Genomic DNA, 25,681 nt, shown 5'->3' on the forward strand with positions numbered 1-25,681 from the left:
TTTTTTTTTTTAGCTTTCACTTAAGAAGAGTTGTGCACTTTTTATTTTAATATATCTCTTTACATAAATACTATTTTCCACTTAAAAACTATAATTTCAGTTATTTTACTCACTGATGAGCAAAAGGTGGAGGCAGAAATGACCATGTACCTGCAGGAAATGGCCATTGATGGGGAAGAGGACCCGCTTACTTGGTGAAAGCGAGCGACAAAAGGTTTCCGTTCATGGCAAGATTAGCACGGAAATATCTGTGCATATGTGCTACCAGTACTCCATCAGAGCGGGTCTTCAGCACAGCGGGTAGTGTAGTTACTCCAATCCGCAGCTTATTAAAACCAGATAAAGTGAATATGTTGGTATTTCTGGCCAGAAACATCGAAATTTAAACATGGTCTATGGTGAAAGATATTAGACTTCTTTACGCATTTTTCAGCCATCTGTTGTGGAGCTATTCGATTTTGCATATTATTTTTTAAACGTTCATTTGTGTAGTTCATATGACCACTTTACAATATTTCAATAACATAATTTATTTTGTAGCCTGTGCTGAAGTTAATTGTGCTGCTAATTATAAGTGAAATGTTAATGCCGAGTTTCGGTCTGAGTGTTGTTCCGTTTTCTTTGTTCCCGTTTCATTTGTTGTTCTTCTATGTTTTAATAAATGTGTGTTATTCATATTCACCTTGTTTCTTTCATTTGATTTGACATTATGGATTTATGGCCAAGGAAATTTTTCTTTACAAGTATTAACCAGACAAAAGTTATTTGACGTTCAGCTGGTCTGGGTTTATCTTAAACTGCCGCTTCAGTGTATACAAGAGCTATGTGACAATGAGCAAGATTTTCTGAGACACTACAACTACTAATAATTCATTAATAAAGGCTATTTTCTTGTAGCCTACAACATAAAATACTTTAATCTAAATGTACAGTGTAAGACATGTAAAAAAAAGACAAGAAGCTAACCTTGTCAAGATCAATATTTGTGTAGCCCGCCTGACACAGTATTTTCACAGACTAACACGTCACGTCTCTGGCATATACTACAGTATTTAAAATAGCATATATGCATTAGTTATATTCTCAATTTAATTTACAGAGCAATCCCTGCAAAGTTTTTAGGTTAACTATAGAAGAGACTAGGATTAGTGAGTCACACTAGCAAGACTCGCAAAAGGGGGCGTGGCATCACGATGGTGGCTCTACATTGTGATGTTGGTCAGCCATCACGATGGACGATGATATCGTCCATCGGCACAACCCTACCTGGTACTTTTTTTAGTACCATATCGTCGAGGTTCCAAGCGAGCCAAGCCGATACTAAATGTGACGTCAAAACCCTGAAGATCACTGACTGGTCAGAGAGAATAGTCACTACCAGCATCACTGGATTTGCGACACGGGACATCAACCAACTAAATTTAAAGTTAGCAACAGCGATTGCATTGTCATTTGTTCACGCGTCATTGTTCACGGTCAATAAACGAGGTGCAGACGTTCCTCTTGTTAGCGACGGATGAAAGGACGTGAAACGAAAAAGACTTTCAGGAAGTGTCTCAGCTGTTGGCCACACACAGCTACCACCGGACCTACCAACAGCGTAGGGAAAAGTTATAACCAAGTGACTACAGAACCATCAAGGAAAAGTGGAAGTGGTTCATCCATATGGACACTATTTAGATCGGCGATCAAAGGGAAGGAGAGTACCCTGGACTCAGCCACGATGGAGGATGGTATGTTGTGTTATGTTATCTCTATACTCTGCTTGAAAGCTTAACTTTATTTAGTTGACCAGCTACTGGAAAGCTTGCTTCTAAAACAACCAGGTCAATTTAACTGTTACACTTGTGTAAAGTCACCATGCAACAACTGCTTTATGCAGCACAATGAGCTAGTAGCTAAAAGCTAGCGGTTGTGTTATTGTTTAATGTCGCGTTTAAGATGATGTCACGGCAGTAGAGGCGGCGCAACTGACGATCAGCCTATAATCGCACCCACGTTGAGGCGGCACTAAACAGCAGCGGAAAAGCAAGCTCAAAGTAAAAGAGTCAAGACGAACTGTAACGTGCAGTGGAAAAGTGCCAATTGTTTGAGATGACAAGGCAGAGAACAAATCCACTGTACATATAAACCAAACCACATATTTCTATAAATACAAACACTGTCCTGCATTTCATTTGTCAGACTCAAAGGACAGTGTAAAGAGGTGAGGTTTCAGACGTGACTTACAGTAAAAGTCTTCAATGATCACACTACGATGCGAACGGTTTATACGGAAAAGTGAAGCTTACGGCAATGAACACACGTCATAATAAAAGCATGAATCAAAATAAAAGCCAGATGCTTGAAATTGAAGAAATTCAATAAAAACATTTATAAAAATAATAACAATTATTAATGAATTTATCACAAGCAAGAAAAAAGCACAAAAACAAAATTCATTGACATGTAAAAAAAGTAATATTTTCACTTATTAAAAATTTTAAGAATTCCAACTTTGATGATTACATTTAAAAATATATATTTTTTATTAAATTAAACTTTAAAACATGTTCTGGAAAATAGTAATAATTATTTAACAATAATTATTAAAATGAACAATATTTATGTTCAATAGTACATTATCATATTAGCATATTTTTGCTGTGGTATCGAGAACCGTGAAATTTCACTGGCATCGGTACAGACTACTGAAACTACCGTGACAACACTACAGTGCACTAATACATGCTAGATGACGTTGAGCTACAATCACACTGTATGTCTCCATGTTGTTAACCTCTCTTAAATGTGCAGCTGATCAGATTGGGGGCCGCATCAAGCAAAGCACAAAGATATATTTTTTTAAATCTTCCTTATTCAGCCTTTATTGGATTTACAATGAATCTATCTAGATAGCGTTTGCTAATATTTGTATGCAAAACCTTGATTCCTCAGTTTAAGAAAAAAATTTAAATGGTGTCCAAATGTAAATTCGAACCGATAAAAAAAAAGAAAAAAAAATAATAATAATAATAATTGCCCAGCCCTAGAACAGACTGATATTTAAGTCATAATTCACAGAAAATCTTCCCCTTCAGAGAGATGGGTTACACTTTATTTTACAGCGTTCTTGTTATAGTGCAAGCACACACGTAATTACGGAGTAATATTACTTAACAACATGTACTTACTATAGGTTTATGGTTGGGGTTAGTTGCTTGTAATTATGCATAATTTACTGTTATTACTATAGTCACTCCATCCAATATTTATAACAAGGACACTGTAAAATAAGTGTTACAGAGAGCTGTTAACCGCCGTGGTTTCGCACTTCATTCAAATATGTAGAAATAGCTTATAAATGTATAATTGTTACCTTTAAAGTGCGTCCTCAAGTCTAAATCCTAACGTAGAAAAACCTTATAATATATTTATATAGATAATGTGTTTAACATCCATTTTTAATAAAAACTCAAACTGATTTTGGACTGACTTTGTAAAACAAACTTGTTCAAGGGTGACTGGATAACTTGAGATCTGAATCGGTCTAATTCATGAATGAATCATTCAGAAAGTTTATGCATTCATTCCATCCCTCATTTATCTGTCTGTGTTTGTTTATCTCCCTCTGCTCTGCCCTCTAGCTTTCTCTCTGCTCACATTGAGAGGTGAAATGAGGCATGCTGTAAATTTGCTGGCTGACAATGAAGGACAGCTGCTCTCGCTGCACACGCCTTTCATGAGCTGAATTAGCAGTGCGCGCTTTCCGCGCTCCCTTCCCCCACAATCGCTGCTGCCTTTGACACCCGTCCAGACATACTTGCAGTCGCCATGTACAAAGCTGAAGGAAACGCGCCACGAAAGGTCTTTGTTGCCCAGATCTGAAATTGCTTTAACTGCTGGTATTTTGCCACCTTGTATTTTTTTCCTCATGGCCTTTGCACCTTTGTATTATGAGCCTGATGACTTTTTTTTTTTACAGTTGAATCTCAGCAGTCTCAGCAATTTGATTTAAATGTGATTTTGCACAAAACAGGACTACTAGTATACCTAAAAATCAGACCCAAAGTAAAGGTGGGCATGATAACCTTGCTGCTTTAACCCTCTGGGGTCTGAGGGTATTTTGGGCCCTCGAGAAGTTTTGACATTCCTTGACATTTGTGCTTTTTTTCAGTTGCTTAAAAACATATTAATGGATAAAGTCTGATAACACTGTATTCAGCACAAACTGGGCTACAATAATATGTGAGCAACATGTGTGTACATGTTTGTATTTTTGAGAAAATAACGTTTATATGCGGGGTTTTTTAAGTCATTGAAAGAAGGCCATTTAACACATACTAAACATTTGTCCACAAGACCTTTGAGAACTGGATCTTGTAGCCTAGAGTTTTTGCTACACAATGATGTGAGAACCATCCTGATCACTCATTCATACAAAACAATATAGTAATTTAACTTTTGTAAGACACGTTTCGTGTTGAAAGCTCATATGTGAGGCGGCGTGAACCATCATGAATATTGATTGTTATTCATACCTGAGGAGACAAAAGACCCCTCCCCTGGGCCTATCAATGAGGAATGTGACAGAAAGAGAATGAATGTGAGGAGACTTAATGATCAAAATCAAGTTTTAAGTTAAAAGAAGTTACGTAAAAGTTACATCTTTCTTAATTTTATACCTACACTACACTATGTTTAATGGCTTAAACTAACGACTGCGTCTAACGATTGGTCGGGGGCAGATCTAGAAATAGATGGAGTGATGGTGGTGTAGTGGTCTAAGCACATAACTGGTAATCTGGTAATCAGAAGGACGCTGGTTCACGCCCCACAGCCACCACCATTGTGTCCTTGAGCAAGGCACTTAACTCCAGGTTGCTCCGGGGGGGATTGTCCCTGTAATAAGTGCTCTGTAAGTCGCTTTGGATAAAAGCGTCTGCCAAATGCATAAATGTAAATAACACAGAGTTATGGCTTCAACAGAAGCATATAACATTGATTAACAATCATGGAGCTCAGGTCATGTCTATATTTTATATATATATATATAGCCTAATATCTGCCTAGAAAATGTTTAATGTATAACTTAAATGAACAAACTCTTAAGTCTCAAAGGATAAACCGATTGAATGTGCTCAAGGTCTTAATCACTATAAATTGGTCAATACAAAGAATTAATTATAAGTCCACTTAATTGCAAGTATTAAATCTCTTAATTGTATAATATCCACTCGCCCCAGGGGGGAATATTCAGGGCCCCGGGAGGGAACTCTCATGTGATTAGTAACAGTAAAAGGCAAGCAAAGACCTCTTTTGTACTAACATGTTTCCATGAAGTTTGTGCACAGTGGAAACTTGGGGGAAGTACAGAATTTGACTTTGATTTATAGCATTTGGGTCATCAATACAACATTTGTTCTTGAGCGCTCTGAAATTGTATCATTTTAAGATGGCTACTGATCCTATCTACAATAGATTTAACTTGTCACAGCATGCCATTTCAAGAGACTAAAAAGCTTAGGGAGCAACCTTAAAAGCTTTAACCCAGAAGAGAAGTCAACAGGATAGGTTGTTTATGGCGACTGGAATTTTAAATGTTAGCCAAGTTACTTAAATCTTAACAGTAGCACCCTAAACTAGCATGAATGCATAGTCGTTCTTTCAAATGAATACTATGCACTTGCAAAAAGTTACATCATTTCATTTTCCAGAGATAAAAGGCAGATGTGTAAGTGACAAAGACGCACACTGGCATCAATTATCTGCTTGAAGTCTGAAACTGCATTTGAAGCTTCAGGCTTCTAATTGGAATTTCCTTCCCAATTTTTATGATGCCTGGAAGCACAGAAACCTTTCTACACTGATTAAAAGCTTGGGTATAAGCCCTACCCCCAAAGCAAGTTTAGAACAGTGAGTTTAGGAGGGTCTGAGCACCAACCCTGCCCCCACCCTCATTGCAAGGCCCTGGGAAACACACCAACAGACAAAACAATCCTACAGTTTCCTCTATTGATAGCTTGCACAACTGTAATAAAGAATTCACCCTAACAACCTTACAATTAAATCACATAGACAATTAAAAAGTCACAATGGTAAGAACCCATGCATTTCAATGTTATCTTTGAACAATAAATGTTGTTTATATAATTTTTTGAAGTGCACAAACCATCTCTGAGAACAAAGAAGTTATTTTAATAAGGTCGGAAATGCCAGAAATGTGGCTTTGTTGTTGCGTGGCCAATGAAAGTTCAAATCAGGTACGCAACAATTCGCTATTCCATGTCCTGCCTTCCATCCACATCCCAACCAATAAAAGTTCCAAAAAGGACAATAAAAAAAGCTCCAATTGCCTAAACCTAAAACAGAATGAGTTCTGCAAGAGGCATCATACCCTAGTGCAGAAGAAATAACTCTTTCACATTCAGATGTTTAGATCATTAATATTGACTCAAGCAATCAATACTTCAATAACACACTTTCCATTTGCTGCTAAATTGTTCAAATGCTCAAGCGGGCCAGCCGCGCTTACCTTTTCATTTTTCATCTTCTTCAAAGCTCTGCACTCTCCCCCGTCAAGCTCCTCGGGTTCGGATTTAATAGCTAACGGAGAGACAATTCCAACAGATTCCAATGCATTATTCCCAAGTTGCTCTGTCACACAGTCCGCATTCTGCATATTGTCAAATGAGGTGTTGCGCGCGATTCCAAATGCCTGAGCATTCGCGACAATTTCCTTCTCAATTGCAATGACTGCAACAGGTCCGCTTTCGCTTTTGTCCTTTTTACTTTTCCCACTCGATACATTCTTATCCTTTTTGCTGTTTGATACACCGCGGGAGGATTTCGCACCCTTCTCGTTGCCTTTTCCAGGCGTAGAGTTGCCACTTCCTCCGGAATTACCCGTCGCACCAGTAACGTCCACTTGGGTTCGTCCCTGATGCTCCTTTTTGGCTCCGTCTGAAGCAGGAGATTTGCCATTGTCTTTAGAATTTTTGTTGCGTTTCGATTTCGATTTGCTCTCTTTGCCCTGAGGGGCGCTAATGGGGCTAACGAATTTGATATTATCTGGAAGAGCCGCGACGGCGCTAGGTGGGGCTGCCATTCCGCCTCCGTCCTTGGTGCCAGACATTTCGAGTTTATCCTTTTCTAAGTCAGCGTCAAGGTCGATAATCAGATTTCCAACCCCGATATCCCACTCATCACCGCTGTCGTAAGTGTCCACCGCATTTGAGTCCACACCTTTCCCGCCTGCAGTGCCACCACTTAGGGACATTTTAGTGCCAGCGGCCCAGGTTTGTCACAGTAACGTCTGATCACTCAGACTGCAGGGATGTGGGGAGAAGGGAATCAGTAGCCTCAACGTATTGATGTCAACTTCGCAGCCGCCCACATTTTGCCCTAGAGGAGAGACATATAAAGAGGGATTATCCGTCTTGAAATTATACTGTGAAAACAAAATGTTAAGGAAATGCTATTTTTTTGCACTAAATATGGGCTCTATTTACCAAATTATGCCAAATAAAGATTGCAGAAACACAATTTTGACAGACTTATTTCTAGCCAATATCTGAGCAGTTGGTCTTCACTTTTCAAACATATTTATGTATTTTAAAAGACAAATTTTTTTTATGAATTATTAATTCAGGTTCAATGCATGCCAAGAAGGCTACATACAAGCTGAAATTGTGAACTAAACAAACATGCAAACATCAACATGAATAATGTTTTAGGGCTGTATAATATTTCTTATCAATTTGTGTAGTGATAGAGTGAATAATTCAACCAAGCCAATTGCCAATTATACTGGGCTATTTTGAGATTATTGGTAACAGCGGACAACTGTGCCCACTTGGCCAATAAAAAAGAAGAAAAAGTTATCTCGTTTTTGTACAAGTTTACAAATTTCGGTTTCGTCTTCGGTTTCAACTTTATAGCATTTTCTACCAAAAAAATTCAACTTATAATACTTAATCATTATTATTTATTTATCTTATATGTAATTGTTTTCTCCTCTTTTCTCCCCAATTTGGAATGCCCAATACTCAAAACACTCTAGGTCCTCGTGGTGGCGTAGTGACTCGCCTCAATCCAGGTGGTGGAGGACGAATCTCAGTTGTCTCCGCGTCCGAGACCATCAATCCGCGCATCTCATCACATGGCTCGTTGAGCGTGTTACCGCGGAGACCTAGCGCGCGCGGAGGCTTCACACTATTCTCCACGGCATCCACGCACAACTCACCACGTGCCCCACAGAGAGTGAGAACCACGTTATGGCAACCACGATGAGGTTAACCCAATGTGACTCTACCCACCCTAGCAACCGGGCCAATTGGTTGCTTAGGAAGCCTGACTAGAGACACTCAACACACCCTGGATTCGAACTTGCGACTCCAGGTGAAGTAGTCAGCGTCTTTACTTGCTGAGCTACTCAAGCCACTCAAGTTTTTTATATATATATATATAAATGAATTAATTTTTGATTCAAGAATATCAAGAGATTTTCATATATCAGATATATTATATCAGGGTCTTCTCTAGTTTATGATGTTTTTTGTATTATTTTCTGTCATTTTCAACATAATAGCAATCAACATGTTGGGTACACAAAATGACTTTCAAATATGAATATTATTTTAAAACAAAATTGTTTCACTGCTCATTTTTTTTAAAGAAATAATAATAAAAGATAATGATGTACTACGCGTGCCAAAAAAAACTCTTGAAAAAAATGTCAGCTTTTAATTACATTTACAACCATTTCCAAACAGTTACACCACATGACATTTTTTCCTTCAAGCTCCTGAAAAAAAAAAATTATCAAAAGGACTTTGAACTCAGTAACAGAAAACATGTTCATCATAGCAGAGGTGTGGTTCAAGTAATCGTTTTGTGTGAATGCATTTATTTTTGGATAGCTTAATAGATCCGGGCAAAAACATGAGTCACGTCATTAACCCATTTGTCAACATAATAATATATTGAAAAGTGGACAACTTTATTGATCTTTATATATCAAATATCTATAGCTTAAAGAGTTTTGCAAATCAAAATCATAGAAAGCATTATGTTACACTCTTAATTTAAATGCAAAAAGAATATTCAGCATAAAAAAAATGCTTAGTGACCTTCAGAACGTTTAGCCTATAGCCTAATATTACAGGCAGTTAATTTCCTTAATTTTTATTAGTAATGTAAGGTAAACATGAATGAAAATAATAAGGCAACAAAAGCAGATGTAACCTTGTTCTTCCACGTGTCTGCTGTTATTGGTCCTCATTCAAAGCCTGATGTGCGCCGTAAACTATTTAAAGCAACCATTCTGTTTTCACAGGTCATCTCTGCCTAGCGAGGGTACGGCTATAAGAAGCTAACAAAAGTCAAAGGAGCATGCACTTTGACCTCTGAGAGTGTAAATAATTAACACTCAAGTCTGCAGCGTTTGCCCCGCAGTGATGAGGGGGCTCGAACACACAAAGAGCTGGAAAACAACTTAAATGACCACAGAGTTCTAATAAAAACCCAATTCCACACGCTACATCTGTAAACATCAGATTAATTCTTGTTAGTCTTTCCATGTTTGAAATGCTTCAGCAAGCTTAACTGCAGATCAGGCCAGTGAGCGGAGGGTTTTGTTAAATATGCAGTAGCTTACATCAGCTTTTCATATAGTCTGAGCCCCACTAAAATGAATATTTAGGTTCTTGAGTCTCTGATCATCAAAAAAAAAAACACATAGCACTACTAAATGGTAAATGGTCTGCACTTATATAGCGCCTTTTAACCTTAGCGGTATTCAAAGTGCTTTACACAGCGACTCATTCAACCATTCACACACACATTCACGGCAGAGCAATGACCTGCCATTGGGAGCAACTTGGGGTTCAGTGTCTTGCCCAAGGACACTTTGGCATGTGGAGTCGTGTGGGCCGGGTATCGAACCACCAACGATTAGTGGACAACCCGCTCTACCACCTGAGCCACAGCCGCCCCTACTGAGCATATTATTTTAGACACTTTATTCTGAATTGTCTATCTTGAATGGCCAATGTGTTACTATTAGGGATATGCAGATAGATCTTGAAAAATGTATATATTATGGTCTTGAGTAAAAAAAAAAGATATATAGTTAAATTAATGCAATCTTCATTTGAATGGTTCCTAAATATATCCTTAAAATAAATTTATTTTAAAGTTTACTGCAGTTTTGGTTGTGTTGATTATTATATTTGTTAAATAAATGTCAATTCAACTGCATAGTTTGGGCCCTGTTGTGAATTTGTTTAAGGAAAATACTGGTTTCAATAAGTTAAGCTCAATCGACAGCATTTGTGGCATAATATTGATTATAAAAATTGGTTAAAAAAACACTCTTAGAATTTACATTTTCTCAAATTCACACAAAACTTTGTAAAAAAAAGGTGAAAGAGTTCCTTGAAGTTACACCAGAGCCTCACTGTAATCCAGATGTGCTTTTTTTTAAAGAAAAGGACGGAAGAGTCGAAATTAATTTATTTTGGTAATCAAAATTATGCCACAAATGCTGTCAATTGAACTTAACTTGTATTGATCCAGGAATATTTATTTAAATCATATTTTTGTAATGTGCTATATTAGAAGGTTCCTTGTTTAATTTACAGCACTGACGGAGAGATTTTTATAACATACAAGCAAAAAAACTGTATTCACATCAAAATAAATTATATAACAACTTTAAATTTAAATCCATGTATTTATATCTACAAAATGCATAAACGTAAATTAAAAGTTGTTAAACAATTGGTAATTTTGTGAAATTGTTCTAAATATATAATAAATGTAATCAATGTAAATCACACTGTTTTCTGTGAGTAATCGTGATTAAATGTGGTACATTAAAACAAACCTTAAAATATAATCAGAAATATATTTATTTTAAACTTTGTCATCAGTTCTTTTATTTATATGTTTTTGCGGATATAGACACATTTTTTACAGGTATAAATATTTGATTTAATTAGACATGCTCTAATTAAAAGTTATAAAAGTTTACAAAATAAACTTATGTGTACATTACCAATGCATTATTACACTATGCATACAAATATAAAACCAATTGAATTCTGAAATTTAATTTGCTTTTGACATTGTTTCAGATGTACAGTTGAAGTCAGAAGTTTACATACATTTAGGTTGAATTCATTAAAACTATTTTTTGACCACTCCACAGATTTCATATTAGCAAACTAGAGTTTTGGCAAATGGTTTAGGACATCTACTTTGTGTATGACATGAGCAACCTTTCCAACAATTGTTTACAGACAGATTGTTTCACTTTTAATTGACTATATCACAATTCCAGTGGGTCTGAAGTTTACATACACTAAGTTAACTGTGCCTTTAAGCAGCTTGGAAAATTTCTGAAAATAATTGCAAGCCTTTAGACAATTAGCTTCTGATAGGAGGTGTACTGAATTGGAGGTGTACCTGTGGATGTATTTTAAGGCCCACCTTCAAACTCAGTGACTCTTTGCTTGACATCATGGGAAAATGAAAAGAAATCAGCAAAGACATCAGAATACAAATGGTGGACCTCCACAAGTATGGAGCAATTCCCAAATTCCTGAAGGTCCCACATTCATCTGTACAAATAACTGTATGCAAGTATAAACACCATGTGACCACGCAGCCATCATACCGCTCAAGGAGGAGACGCATTCTGTCTCCTAGAGATGAACGTAGTTTGGTGTGAAAAGTGCAAATCAATCATAGAACAACAGCAAAGGTGCTTGTGAAGATGCTGGAGGAAACAGGTAGACAAGTATCTACACTCACCTGAAGGATTATTAGGAACACCGGTTCAATTTCTTATTAATGCAATTATCTAATCAACCAATCTCATGGCAGTTGCTTCAATGCATTTAGGGGTGTGGTCCTGGTCAAGACAATCTCCTGAACTCCAAACTGAATGTCAGAATGGGAAAGAAAGGGTGATTTAAGCAATTTTGAGCGTAGCATGGTTGTTGGTGCCAGACGGGCCGGTCTGAGTATTTCACAATCTGCTCAGTTACTGGGATTTTCACGCACAACCATTTCTAGGGTTTACAAAGAATGGTGTGAAAAGGGAAAAACATCCAGTATGCGGCAGTCCTGTGGGCGAAAATGCCTTGTTGATGCTAGAGGTCAGAGGAGAATGGGCCGACTGATTCAAGCTGATAGAAGAGCAACTTTGCCTGAAATAACCACTCATTACAACCGAGGTATGCAGCAAAGCATTTGTGAAGCCACAACACGCACAACCTTGAGGCGGATGGGCTACAACAGCAGAAGACCCCACCGGGTACCACTCATCTCCACTACAAATAGGAAAAAGAGGCTACAATTTGCAAGAGCTCACCAAAATTGGACAGTTGAAGACTGGAAAAATGTTGCCTGGTCTGATGAGTCTCGATTTCTGTTGAGACATTCAGATGGTAGAGTCAGAATTTGGCGTAAACAGAATGAGAACATGGATCCATCATGCCTTGTTACCACTGTGCAGGCTGGTGGTGGTGGTGTAATGGTGTGGGGGATGTTTTCTTGGCACACTTTAGGCCCCTTAGTGCCAACTGGGCATCGTTTAAATGCCACGGCCTACCTGAGCATTGTTTCTGACCATGTCCATCCCTTTATGGCCACCATGTACCCATCCTCTGATGGCTACTTCCAGCAGGATAATGCACCATATCACAAAGCTCGAATCATTTCAAATTGGTTTCTTGAACATGACAATGAGTTCACTGTACTAAAATGGCCCCCACAGTCACCAGATCTCAACCCAATAGAGCATCTTTGGGATGTGGTGGAACGGGAGCTTCGTGCCCTGGATGTGCATCCCAAAAATCTCCATCAACTGCAAGATGCTATCCTATCAATATGGGCCAACATTTCTAAAGAATGCTTTCAGCACCTTGTTGAATCAATGCCACGTAGAATTAAGGCAGTTCTGAAGGCGAAAGGGGGTCAAACACAGTATTAGTATGGTGTTCCTAATAATCCTTTAGGTGAGTGTATATCCACAGTAAAACAAGTCCTATATCAACATAATCTAAAAGGCCGCTCAGCCAGGAAGAAGCCACAGCTCTAAAACCGCCATAAAAAAAGCAAGACTACAATTTGCAAGTGCACATGGGGACAAAGATCTTACTTTTTGGAGAAATGTCCTCTGGTCTAATGAAACTAATTGAACTGTTTGGCCACAATTACTATTGTTTTGTTTGGAGGAAAAAGGGTGAGGCTTGCAAGCCGAAGAACACCATCCCAACCGTGAAGCATGGGGGTGGAAGGATCATGCAGGAGGGACTGATGCACTTCACAAAACAGATGGCATCAAGAGGAAGGAAAATTTGTTGGATATATTGAAGCAACATCTAAAGACATAAGCAAGGAAGTTAAAGCTCGTCTCAAATGGGTGTTCCAAATGGACAATGACCCCAAGCATACATCCAAAGTTGTGGCAAAACGGTTTAAGGACAATAAAGTCAAGGTTTTGGAGTGGCCATCACAAAGCCCTGACCTCAGTCTGATAGAACATTTGTGGACAGAACTGAAAAAGCATCTGCGAGCAATGAGGCAAACAAACCTGACTCAGTTACACCAGTTCTGTCTGGAGGAATGGGACAAAATTCCAGCAACTTATTGTGAGAAGCTTGGAAGGCATGCCAAATGCTTGACCCAAGTTAAACAATTTAAAGGCAATGCAACCAAATACTAACAAAGTGTATGTAAACTTCTGGCCCATTGGGAATGTGATAAAAGATATAAATAATTCTCTCTACTATTATTCTGACATTTCACATTCTAAAAATAAAGTAGTGATCCTAACTGACCTAAGACAGGGAATGTTTTCTATGATTAAATTTCAGGAATTGTGAAAAGCTGAGTCTTTGTCTAAAGTGTATGTGAACTTCTGACTTGAACTGTATCTCTGTACCAGTATCTCTCCCACACCTGGCTCACCATTTGCGGGAGAAGTGTCCATTCTGGGTACAGTAAATCCGTTAGCGTGCACCACACAATACGTTATTGTGCTAGGATGTGCAGTCAAGTTAAGCTTGTGCCTTGTGGAAATTTCTATATTCCAATTTTGGCCATAGGAAGTGGGGGAAAACTTTGTGCAAAAAACAAATAATGCATTAATTGCGTTACTTTTTTTTAATGCTTTAAACAGTCTACTATGAATTGCAGAATCTAACGTGTAAAATATCCCAGCCTTAAAATATAATTATATATTTCTTGCAATTTATTTAATGATAATAATGATGACATTTTAATCCAGTGCTAAATGGCTAAATGGTCCATTTTAACTTCAGAACCATGAAAACTACATTTTACAGAAGTATCATATTGTTATTGGTATAAGTGATAGCCTGATCTCTTGGTCTTGATCAAAAGTAATAATAATATCGCCCGTCACTAGCCATTATACCATGATTGCTTCTTTAAATTTTTACTCCAAAGTTACATCCCTAATGTGCATGAAGATGATTTGACTGCCATCCAAATAAAGATTTATTTTCTACCATCTACCAATCAATAAAACTAGAAGCAAGAGAGCCATTGGATTCTCTGGAACTATGTTTTGTAAATGGTAACAGCCCACCAAGAACAAGACACAAAACCTTGTATTGATTCAAGGCCCCTTCATTGGCAAGCCATCATTTGACGGCCGTGCGTGCACTACATAATCCCAGATGGTCATTCTTTCACAGTGGGTAGATCTAAAGACTGCAGCTGTTCGCCTGGAACAAACACCCAAAGGGGTCAAATTAGGTTTGTAACATCTGTAGCTAACCTGTGCACCAAAGCCTGTTTGATCCCTTTAAAAGTCAATGAGATGTACATCTTATTCAATCCCCTTATTTATAAACAGTGGAGTTAGGCTGATGCCAAGAACTATGCAGCTTGAATATATATATATAGTATTTGAATATATGAATATAATATATATTTTAGTATTTTGAAAACATGCTATATACAGTACATCAAGTTATGTGTTAAATGAGTGTTTTCTGCAATGAGAGGAATCATCGTTTCAACCAAAATGTTATTGACGTCATTTAGATTTAAGTGTAAAGCAAGAAATAAAATACAGTCAAAACCTAGTAAAAAGACCTAATGAACCTAAAAGGCCTAAATTAACAGGCATTTTTATCATTTTTATTTTATATGCACCAGTATAACAATAGACATCTACATACATTTATTTTCACTAAAACACATTTATAATGCCACAGAGGAGCTATAAACATTAAGTATTGATGCACACGAATCACTGAATCATCATTTTGCAAAGAATCGCGGAAACAAACGAATCGCGGATTTGCTATTCGCTATTATCTCTGTCTGAACACTCTCATACTCACGAGACACGATTAGTGGGTGCAAAATTAAGAAAATGGACAAATAAAGAGTCCATTATAATCATTGCAATATTCACAATGTTGGTTATAAACATGAAATGTATTGCAAATTAGAGGTTGACACCGATATCTAAGTGGAGGAAAAGGCCGATAACCGATTTATGACAGGGCATGTTTCTATACAGTTGCTTCAGTTTAGATTTATCTAATGAAACGAACCAAATTTGCACAGAAGATAGGACAGAAATATGGAAGAATATTGTCTGTCCGACATTTTTAACCGCTGTCATACAGTTGAACCAAGTTGTTCTAACTGCTGAATTCTCCAGCGCCGGCCACAGAGGAACAGGGAGGAATAATAATAATAATAAAAAAAACTAATCTCAACTATCAACAGATTTTTGCATATAACTGATACCTCCAAAAAGCAACAATCAGCACTGATATATCTATAAGACCGATATAGTCCTACGGATGCCACACTTTAACTTAAAATGCACATATAAAATAACACTCGCTTTCATATGTGATAGATAAGAGTGGTGCTGGCATAGTGGGCTAAAGCACATAACTGTTAATCAGAAGGTCGCTGGTTCGATCCCCACAGCCACCACCATTGTGTCCTTGAGCAAGGCACTTAACTCCAGGTTGCTCCGGGGGGATTGTCCCAATAATACGTGCACTGTAAGTCGCTTTGGATAAAAGCGTCTGCCAAATGCATAAATGTAAATGTAAAAAGATAACACAAAGCAAAATCTCACATAAATGCACCACAGTTCATGGTTATTTGTCATAGCATGACATCTAATAAATGAGGTGCATCAACTAGGGTTGTGCCGATGGACGATGATGGCTGACCAACATCACGATGTAGAGCCACCATCGTGATGCCACGCCCCCTTTTGCGAGTCTTGCTAGTGTGACTCACTAATCCTAGTCTCTTCTAACCTAAACACTTTGCAGGGATTGCTCTGTAAATTAAATTGAGAATATAACTAATGCATATATGCTATTTTAAATACTGTAGTATATGCCAGAGACGTGACGTGTTAGTCTGTGAAAATACCGTGTCATGCAGGCTACACAAATATTGATCTTGACATTGTTAGCTTCTTGTCTTTTTTTTTACATGTCTTACTTACACTGTACATTTAGATTAAAATATTTTATGTTGTAGGCTACAAGAAAATAGCCTTTTATTAATGAATTATTAGTAGTTGTAGTGTCTCAGAAAATCTTGCTCATTGTCACATAGCTCTTGTATACACTGAAGCGGCAGTTTAAGATAAACCCAGACCAGCGAACGTCAAATAACTTTTGTCTGGTTAATACTTTTAAAGAAAAATTTCCTTGGCCATAAATCCATAATGTCAAATCAAATGAAAGAAACAAGTTGAATATGAATAACACACATTTATTAAAACATAGAAGAACAACAAATGAAACGGGAACAAAGAAAACGGGAACAACACTCAGACCGAAACTCGGCATTAACATTTCACTTATAATTAGCAGCACAATTAACTTCAGCACAGGCTACAAAATAAATTATGTTATTGAAATATTGTAAAGTGGTCATATGAACTACACAAATGAATGTTTAAAAAATAATAAACGTTCAATACAAAATCGAATAGGTCCACAACGGATGCCGAAAAATGCGTAAAGAAGTCTAATATCTTTCACCATAGACCATGTTTAAATTTCTATGTTTCTGGCCAGAAATACCAACATATTCACTTTATCTGGTTTTAATAAGCTGCGGATTGGAGTAACTACACTACCCGCTGTGCTGAAGACCCGCTCGGATGGAGTACTGGTAGCACATATGCACAGATATTTCCATGCTAATCTTGCCATGAACGGAAACCTTTTGTCGTTCGTTTTCCACCAAGTCAGCGGGTCCTCTTCCCCATCAATGGCCATTTCCTGCAGGTACATGGTCATTTCTGCCTCGACCTTTTGCTCATCAGTGAGCATGGCTGTGGCTGCTCTCTTCACAAGAAGGCTGCCCAAAGACGACTTTTTTTTCTTAGGCGCAATATATTAAAAAGCCCGGATGAGTAGGCTACTAATTAGTTGGGCTAGTAAAAAAACGAAATTATAGTTTTTCAATAGAAAAAAAATATCTATGTAAAGAGATATATTAAAATAAAAAGTGCTTAAAAGTGCACAACTCTTCTTAAGTGGAAGAAATATTTTTCCCCCTTACGTGCAACCTATTGGAAAGCGCGGATGAGTCAGTTGGGATAGTAAAATAACGAAATTATAGTTTTTAAGTGGAAAATAGTATTTATGTAAAGAGATGTATTAAAATAAAAAGTGCACAACTCTTCTTAAGTGAAAGCTAAAAAACAAATGCTTCACGTGTCGTGCAACCTACTGATAAAGCGCCGACGAGTCGTTAGTTGGGTTAGTAAAATAACAAAATTATAATTTGTCATATAATTTTTGAAAATTATATGAAATTATATAACCCCCCACCCGCCCCGCCCCACCGACGATATCATCGTCCATCGCGATGTTTTACTGTCAACATCGTCAACTGCCAATTTAGGGGACATCGCCCAACCCTAGCATCAACAGTGATTCAACAGTAAACTGACTATAACATCATAATCGGTGTATGGATCCCTCTGCAACTGTCAAAGCATTCACAAAAATAACAGAGCTTCCGCAATATGTTTCTTCCACTGGTCAGCTTCCACCGGTTCAGGTCTATTGATTTCTCTGGGACTCTCCAAACGCAGAGTCAGGAAACTTTCAATATCAAAGTATGTTTGTGGTAGAAGCGCTACACTATATCGACAGAGAAAAAAAACACAGTTGTCTAGACCAAAGCTGAGCAAGAGCCTTTAAAACTTAAAGTAATGGGAGTAAACATCTAACTCTACCCAGAACTCAACTCTAAAGACAGTGAACAGCTGAAAAAGTAAACTTTGCATCTAAGATACAGGTGATAAGATTTTCCCTGGAGTGCTAACTCATCTCCACACAAGCACTCTACAACATTCCCATCCTAATAACAAAACAAAATATCTAGTAGAGGTCGATCAATATATCGGTTTTACCGATTAATCAGTGCTAATAGTAGCTTTTTGGAACTTTCTGTTTTTGGACAAAATATATGCAGATCGTTTTTTTTATTATGTATCCATTTCCCTCTGTGGCCGACGTTATTTTGAATAGATAAGCAAGTAACGTTCTCAAGGTTATAATTGGGATTTTGGTTGAACAATAAACTGAAGTTGGGATTTTATTCACGTATGACTCTTATAGCCTCCATGTCTGTGCTCGTTATAGAATAGTAACTGTTTAACATACTTTAATAGAAATGTAAAAGCTATCGGCCGATTAATGGGTTATCAGCATTTTCCACCACCGTAGTTATCATTAATGGCAAAATCCACTATCCTTTGACCTCTAATATCCAGGACCTTTTCTTCAATTATAATGTGGAAGAGCTTTGGTAAATGGCCTGCACTTATATAGCGCCTTTTTAACCTTAACGGTATTCAAAGCGCTTTACACTGTGACTCATTCACCCAGTCACATACACATTCATACACCAATGGAGGCAGAGCTGCTATGCAAGGTGCTAGCCTGCCATTGGGAGCAACTTGGGGTTCAGTGTCTTGCCCAAGGACACTTCGGCATGTGGAGTCGTGTAGGCCGGGATTCGAACCACCAACCCTGCGATTAGTGGCTGACCCGCTCTACCAACTGAGCCACAGCCGCTCAGTTGGTAGAACATTTGCTTATTTGAGATAAGCAAATGTTCTTATCTTAACATCACATATTTGTCTATAATTTGTGGTGAAACCACTCTTTTGCACCTTGGATTACCAAGTAAATACCATAGTATATGAATGTGGTAAGCACTCAGCACCATTGTATATCAACGTACAATAGTATTGCCATCGGATACCATCATTATACCATTTGGGAAGGTCATAACATGATTGCACTGTCGCCAACAACGTCTACCCGCCAACATCATTGGGCTAAACTGTATTGCCATCACATACGGTTACCACTTTAATCATACAAAATACTTTTCTATGTTTTCTAGCATTACAGATGTTCTGACACTTTGATCTGGTTTTGCTTTTATTTAATATCTTGAATAAGCAACCTTGAGGATATGTCAAACTCTTGAAAGCTCTTCGAAGTGTCAATGTTGCTACATTAAGATTACTTTCCAAAACCAAATCAACTCTTTAAGCTATCTTCTGGAAGCTGCTTGTCTTCAATAAGCTACATATTATGGTTTCTCTGCTTTCTAAAGGTTGTCTATACTTTTTTTGAGGATACTTGATATCAGTGCTGTCTCTTTAAAAAAGATGTAATAGAGTAACTGCATTTTGGAGAGCAATTCACACACACTGAACTGGGCCAGTTCAATAGCCAGACTTCACACAATAAGCACATTTACATGTACATTCTTATACAGATTATGCTTAATAAGCCGACAGCACATGTGGTCATGTAAACACAATAAACCGTGTTCCTTTATCGACGTAAAGGTCATAAATGGCTTATGAATAACCTGATCAACATGGGTTGATTTTTGCCAATTAAGCCAATATTGCATGCTATGTAAACACCTTACCCGGTGTACTTATTAGCTCATCCAATGTGCGCCAATGCGCACATGTTGAGCGCATGCCTCTTCACAGTTTGATGACAAAAGCAGAGAATAATGCAATTATTACAAATGTCATGTAACGTGGATTTCTAGCCATGTCAGATTTTTTAAATAAGCTGATTTAAGGGAGTAATCAGCATATAGGTGCGCATGTAAACTGACTTAGGGAGCGTTCACACTTGTAGTTTGGTTCTCTTTGTCTGGACCAAAAAAGAAAATGCTACATTTAGTCCTGGTTCACTTAGCGTTCATGCAGGCATTTTTAACACAGAACCTAACACAGATATAAAACAAAAGGCATCAGGAAAAAGTCACAACCTGATTGGACAGCTTTTATGTTGTATATTTTGCAACGGAACTTGCCGAACATCCAAAACATTGCTGGCTGCTGGGCGAAATACACTCGTTGGATTTATAGATGTCTATATAGTGGTATTTTTTTTACCAGCTGAGAACAAACGAAGAGCTAATAAATTGTGAAAAGGAGTCAAAACAGTACAGAAATTCCTCCATCCCCCTGGGTCAACAACTTTGGGGGCGTGTTGAAGCGGGTTTCGCCAGGGTGTCAAACAAGCTAGAACCGCTATTGCCAACGCCTGTCCTGAACTGTAATGGGCAACTTAACTCCTATAATGAGAAGAACCAGGTATGCTTGAGGTCAGCATTAGGCAAATGACTTCCTGTTATTGATCCGTTTAGACGTCTTTGGTCCATGTCATATATCAGTCGAACCGCACCAGAGTTCGTTTGGAAGTGGACCGAGAACCACTATTCAGGTGGTCTCAGTCCGCTTGTTTGGTGTGCACCAAGGTTCGGATAGCAGCGTTCACACTTGTTCAATTGAACCGCACTAACAGAGCAATCGCACCAAACCTGCCAAGTGTGAACACACCCTTAATGTGATTAGGTTTCCCATACTAAACAGTACTGTGGCAGTCCCACAGTACAGTGATTGTTTCAATTACCAATACCATGGTACTTTGATATATTATGATACGAAATGATTACCATATTCATATCCAATAGTATTTACACAGTATGACACTTTTTTGTTAGTGTTTTACGCCAAAATAAGATTAAAAAAAATAATGTATTACCTTAAAGGTGTGGTGAAAATATAACATGTATTGCCCTGTAGCCTGCAGCAAAAAATCATTAGCAACTGACCATAAAGACTCCATGCTAGTATTGATGTTTCGGTTTTGTCTCCTTTCACAAGTAGAAAGGCAGACCCTGTCTCACCTATAAATCACTTTTACTGCTGATTTAAAGGTTATGAGTTATGAACGTGAACAAATAATGACCATGTCCATTTCTATATCAAACCAAACATCTTTCCATTAAATTGTCTATCAAACAGAATGATAAAATAATTAAGAATCGCCATTAAATTAAGAAGATACGATGGCTTAACACTGAAGCCTTAAAAAGCACCATGGCTTCAAAGTTACTGGATATGGCACCATAATTATATCATGGCTAATTGCATGTCAACTGTACTTTTATTTAAAAATGAAAGGTACACCAAAGTCCCATGGAGTACCACTGATCCATACCATGGTACTGAATGATTGCCATTTGCATAGAACTAGAGGTTACCTCAAAGACTACCTAAAAATGAATGTTTATGTATACAAGAATACCTTGGTTTTTTTTAACTAGCCAAACTAGTGTTGAAACACACAGCTCAGCAGCCATGTCTGACACGAATGAAGGTGAACTTGTGACTGGAGAAGGGTGTATATTATATTGACTCCAGGAGTGGGTGCTTTATGTGAATGCAGATGTGGACTTTTACCAGCACTGAGAGTGATTCACTTTGACTCTAATGAATCTCACAAATCTGACACTCAAACCAAATCGAGCTTCTCCTCAGGTTACTACAATCACAGCGTGAATAAAACAAAAGTAACAGATTTTATCACCGTTTTAAACACATTTGGACCTGTTTTTTGTCCAAACAACCAGTGCATGCACAAATTTTCTCACTACACAAGAAAATGACGAATAATTAGTCGACTAATCGAGTGAGTCGTTATGCGTTATTAGATTCAATTAACTGAAAGTCGTCGCGCGTCACACAACAATGTTCTTAATCGTCTCCTTTAATAAATGGTCATTAATATTGTCATTGAACTGAATGATATATTATTTTCTAAGTTTCAAGCAGTAAACATGACGATTTGTTTTTGTTTTGCAATGTAAACACCTCACACATTTCTCGATTTTTTTTTTTTTAAGAAGAATCGATTCCAGATTCTTGATTCTTTTAAATCATTATTTGAAATACTCAAAGTATTATGACCTCATTTTTCTGTTATTTTATGTATTATTATTATTATTTTGCATTTCTTTTTAATGCATTAAACATGCTATATCTATATTTTGCATTTCTTTAATGCAGTGTTCTTTATTTATATAAAAACAAAAATATAGAAAATATCCTCGTGCAAAAAATGTAAAGCATCGGTTCGTGTTGCACGTAAGAAAACGACTCCCTATGATGGTCAAAGCATGTGTGAGCCATGACAACCGAGCTAAAGCTAACGGGCTAAAGCACCTCCAGTCTCCATCTGCACCAATAAAAAAGCCCCCCCCCCACCACACACACACACACACACACACACACACACACACACACACACACAAAAGAAATGAATTAATCCCAGCGCCACTTACCCCACATGCAAACCCCAATCCAGAGAATACTTATGTACATTCCATAGAGCAGGGTGGAAAGGCCGCTGGATTTGCGCACGGAATTCCGCAAATGACCCCAAAGCAGTGCACTTCCCAACACATCCAGTAAACTAGAGAAAGGGAAGGCCAGCGATTCGCTGGACTGCAGCCATCACACACACTCCTAGATCCCGTTCAAAAATGGCAACACTGAGCCGAAACTGGCATCGCGCGATCTCAATCTCAACGCTTTCTCCCAAAATGTCCTTCCTAAACTCCAAGGCGATAAATCCAACATCTCGACACGTCCATTTTCACGTATATTCAATCATTTTGTCCCCTGTCGAGTTCAGTCCTAGATCCCTCTCTCCTTTCAGTAGGGGAGATACAATGTAACTAAAGGACAGGAGAAGGAAGCGCCATGAAATCCAGGAGAATGATCCGGATGGATTGAACCCTAAACGAAGAGCGCGCGATAAGACGTGGAAACTGGATCCGTCATTCCATATCCTCACTGCCCAAGATTGTTCCTCAAGGCTTCAGAATGTGTAATGGGCTCAACACGTTTATTAAAACACTGAAAATGTAGTGCACTTTTCAAATTCCCCTTTCCCAGTACAAAAATTCCCAATTAGGTCTAAGTGTAACATATTACTTGAGTCTATGGTTCGGCTGTTTGGGTAAATGATAAATGCATTTGTACAATTTCAGTATAAATTCAGTCAAAAGCAACTGGAATGGTTGTGTGTGTGTGTGTGTGTGTGTGTGTGTGTGTGTGTGTGTGTGTGTGTATATATATATATATATATATATATATATATATATATATATATATATATATATATATATGCATAAAGTATAAAACAATTAAGTATATACAATATATACACTCCAAAAAATATTTTAGCCTATTTTTAAGATTTATGCATTTCAGTTTCGTATCAAAATGTTCAACTAAATGAAATTAATAAAACTTAAAATATTTAGTTTTTATTTAATTTTGTTAAAGATAACTCAATCCAATTTGATGGAATTGTGTTATGAAATTGCAATGCGTAAATCTTAATATTAGGCTAAAAATCTGTTTTGAGAATATACATTATATATACTTTCATATTTTATGTACTATTTTATATACATTCATTATTTGTGCCTCACTGTAACCCAGTTTTTTTTTTTTAAATCAAACTTTGATTTTGGTAATCAACATCATGCTATAGATGCGGTTGACTGATCCTAACTTGAATTGACCCCGGAATATTCTTTTACAGGGATAGTTCACCCAAAAAAATCATCATTTAATCACCCTTATGCCATCACAGATTTCTAAGACTTTCTTTCTTCTGCTGAACACAAATTAAGATTTTAAGAAGAATATCTCAGCTCTGTAGGTCCTCACAATGCAAGTGAATGGTGACCAGAACATTGAAGGTCTAAAAAGTACATGAAGGCAACATAAAAGTAATCCATATGACTCCAGTGGTTAAATTCATATCAAGCAATATTATAGGTGTTTTTTTTTATAAATCTCCACTTTCACTTTCACATTCTTCTTCTTTATTAATTGTTTTTGGTGATTTGCATTCTTTGTGCATATCGCCACCTACCGGGCAGGGAGGAGAAATTATAGTAAAAAAAGGACTTGAATATTGATCCGTTTCTCGCATGGATTTATGCACTGGAGTCATATAGATTACTTTAATGCTGCGTTTATGTGCTTTATGGACCTTCAAATTTCTGGTCACCATTCACTTGCAATGTATGGACCAACAGAGCTGAGATATTCTCCTAAAAAAGTTTGTTTGTGTTCAGCAGAAGAAAGTCAGGGTGAGTAAATGATGAGAGAATTATGATTATTGGGTGAACTACCCCTTTAAGCAAATTGCTATTTGTTTATGTGTGAGTCATGTCTGTAGCCACAGGTATTCTCATTTGCACTTCCTTTTATTCTGGGTTAACAGAGTTAGGCCTGTTAAACAGTGGTATGTGAGGGAGATGCCTGCGAGGAAAGTGCTGACTGCAAACAGGAAGACCGGCTGCTGAATTTCCTTCTACAACATTAGCCTCTTTTAAAAGGCCTCCTCATTCAAATGCAAAAACAGCAGCTTTTCATAAGATAATTAGTTCATTCACACTTGAATCATGCATTTAATGGCTCACAACTGTTTGTTTAAACAAATGTAGGAAATTGGAGTAGTTGATATTAATAAAAGGTCGTTGAATTGAGAAACATTATTAATTCGTAAAATCCAATGCATCAACCGTGCAAAGGCCACCTAAGGTGGTGACAATGGCTGTGTGAAACTGAATTTTGGAAGCTCTTCAGGGCTACCCAAGAAACTGTCTTTTGTACTTTGGCACAAAGGAGCCTCAGCACCCCGTAGGTTGGTTGAGATGACTTCAGTTTGATTCAGCCTTTAGCTGGTTTCTGACTTAAATCAAGGGAGGGTTTTCAAAAGGGTTTAATCTTAAACTCAAACTGAATAATCGCATAAAATGATGGAAAAGTAAAAGCAGCATAATGGCACACGTGTAATGAAAGGCTGAATCTTCTGAAAACGGTTAAGACATTTTCAGAAAAAATTCTCAAAATCAAACGAAAGGAATAAGAAAGTTTATTTTCTGTAACTTTAGGACAAAAATGGTTCTTTGCGCTTGACATTATTTTACATAACAATTACCCCCACCACCACAACATCAATAGCCTACTTTAATGAGAATGAGAGTTTTTTCTCATTACTGTAATGTGAAGAAAATAATGGTTATTTAAAATGTAAATACATTTGTAAGTACATCATGGTAGTATTTGTTAAACTGATTTTAATTCATTCAAGACTTTTCACACATTCCAGTAATGAGATTTTTTGCATTACATTTATGAGAACATGATTTTTTTTTTCACATTCAAGAAATGAAAATGAGTTTTTTTGCACAGTAAAGCAGTAAAAAAAAAAATTTTTTTAAAATGCATAAATGCAATAAAAAAAAAAAA

The 25,681-nt window shown here is 37.3% G+C and overlaps 1 protein-coding gene across 2 annotated transcripts in view; it reads right to left on the reverse strand.

Moving 5' to 3' along the window:
- LOC127657526 (zinc finger protein 609-like) overlaps nt 1–23,057 on the reverse strand; it is a 72,189-nt gene extending 49,132 nt beyond the window's left edge. For both annotated transcript variants that reach the window (XM_052146368.1, XM_052146377.1), the window contains exons 1-2: nt 22,690–23,057; nt 6,515–7,383 (exon numbers count right to left, since the gene is read on the reverse strand). In XM_052146368.1, the coding sequence (XP_052002328.1) occupies nt 6,515–7,258 (744 nt within the window). In that variant the 5' untranslated portion in view covers nt 7,259–7,383; nt 22,690–23,057. The remainder of the gene's footprint in view (nt 1–6,514; nt 7,384–22,689) is intronic.
- Between the last annotated feature and the right edge of the window lie 2,624 nt (nt 23,058–25,681).

The sequence above is a fragment of the Xyrauchen texanus genome, chromosome 2 (assembly GCF_025860055.1).
Source record: "Xyrauchen texanus isolate HMW12.3.18 chromosome 2, RBS_HiC_50CHRs, whole genome shotgun sequence".
NCBI lineage: Eukaryota > Metazoa > Chordata > Actinopteri > Cypriniformes > Catostomidae > Xyrauchen > Xyrauchen texanus.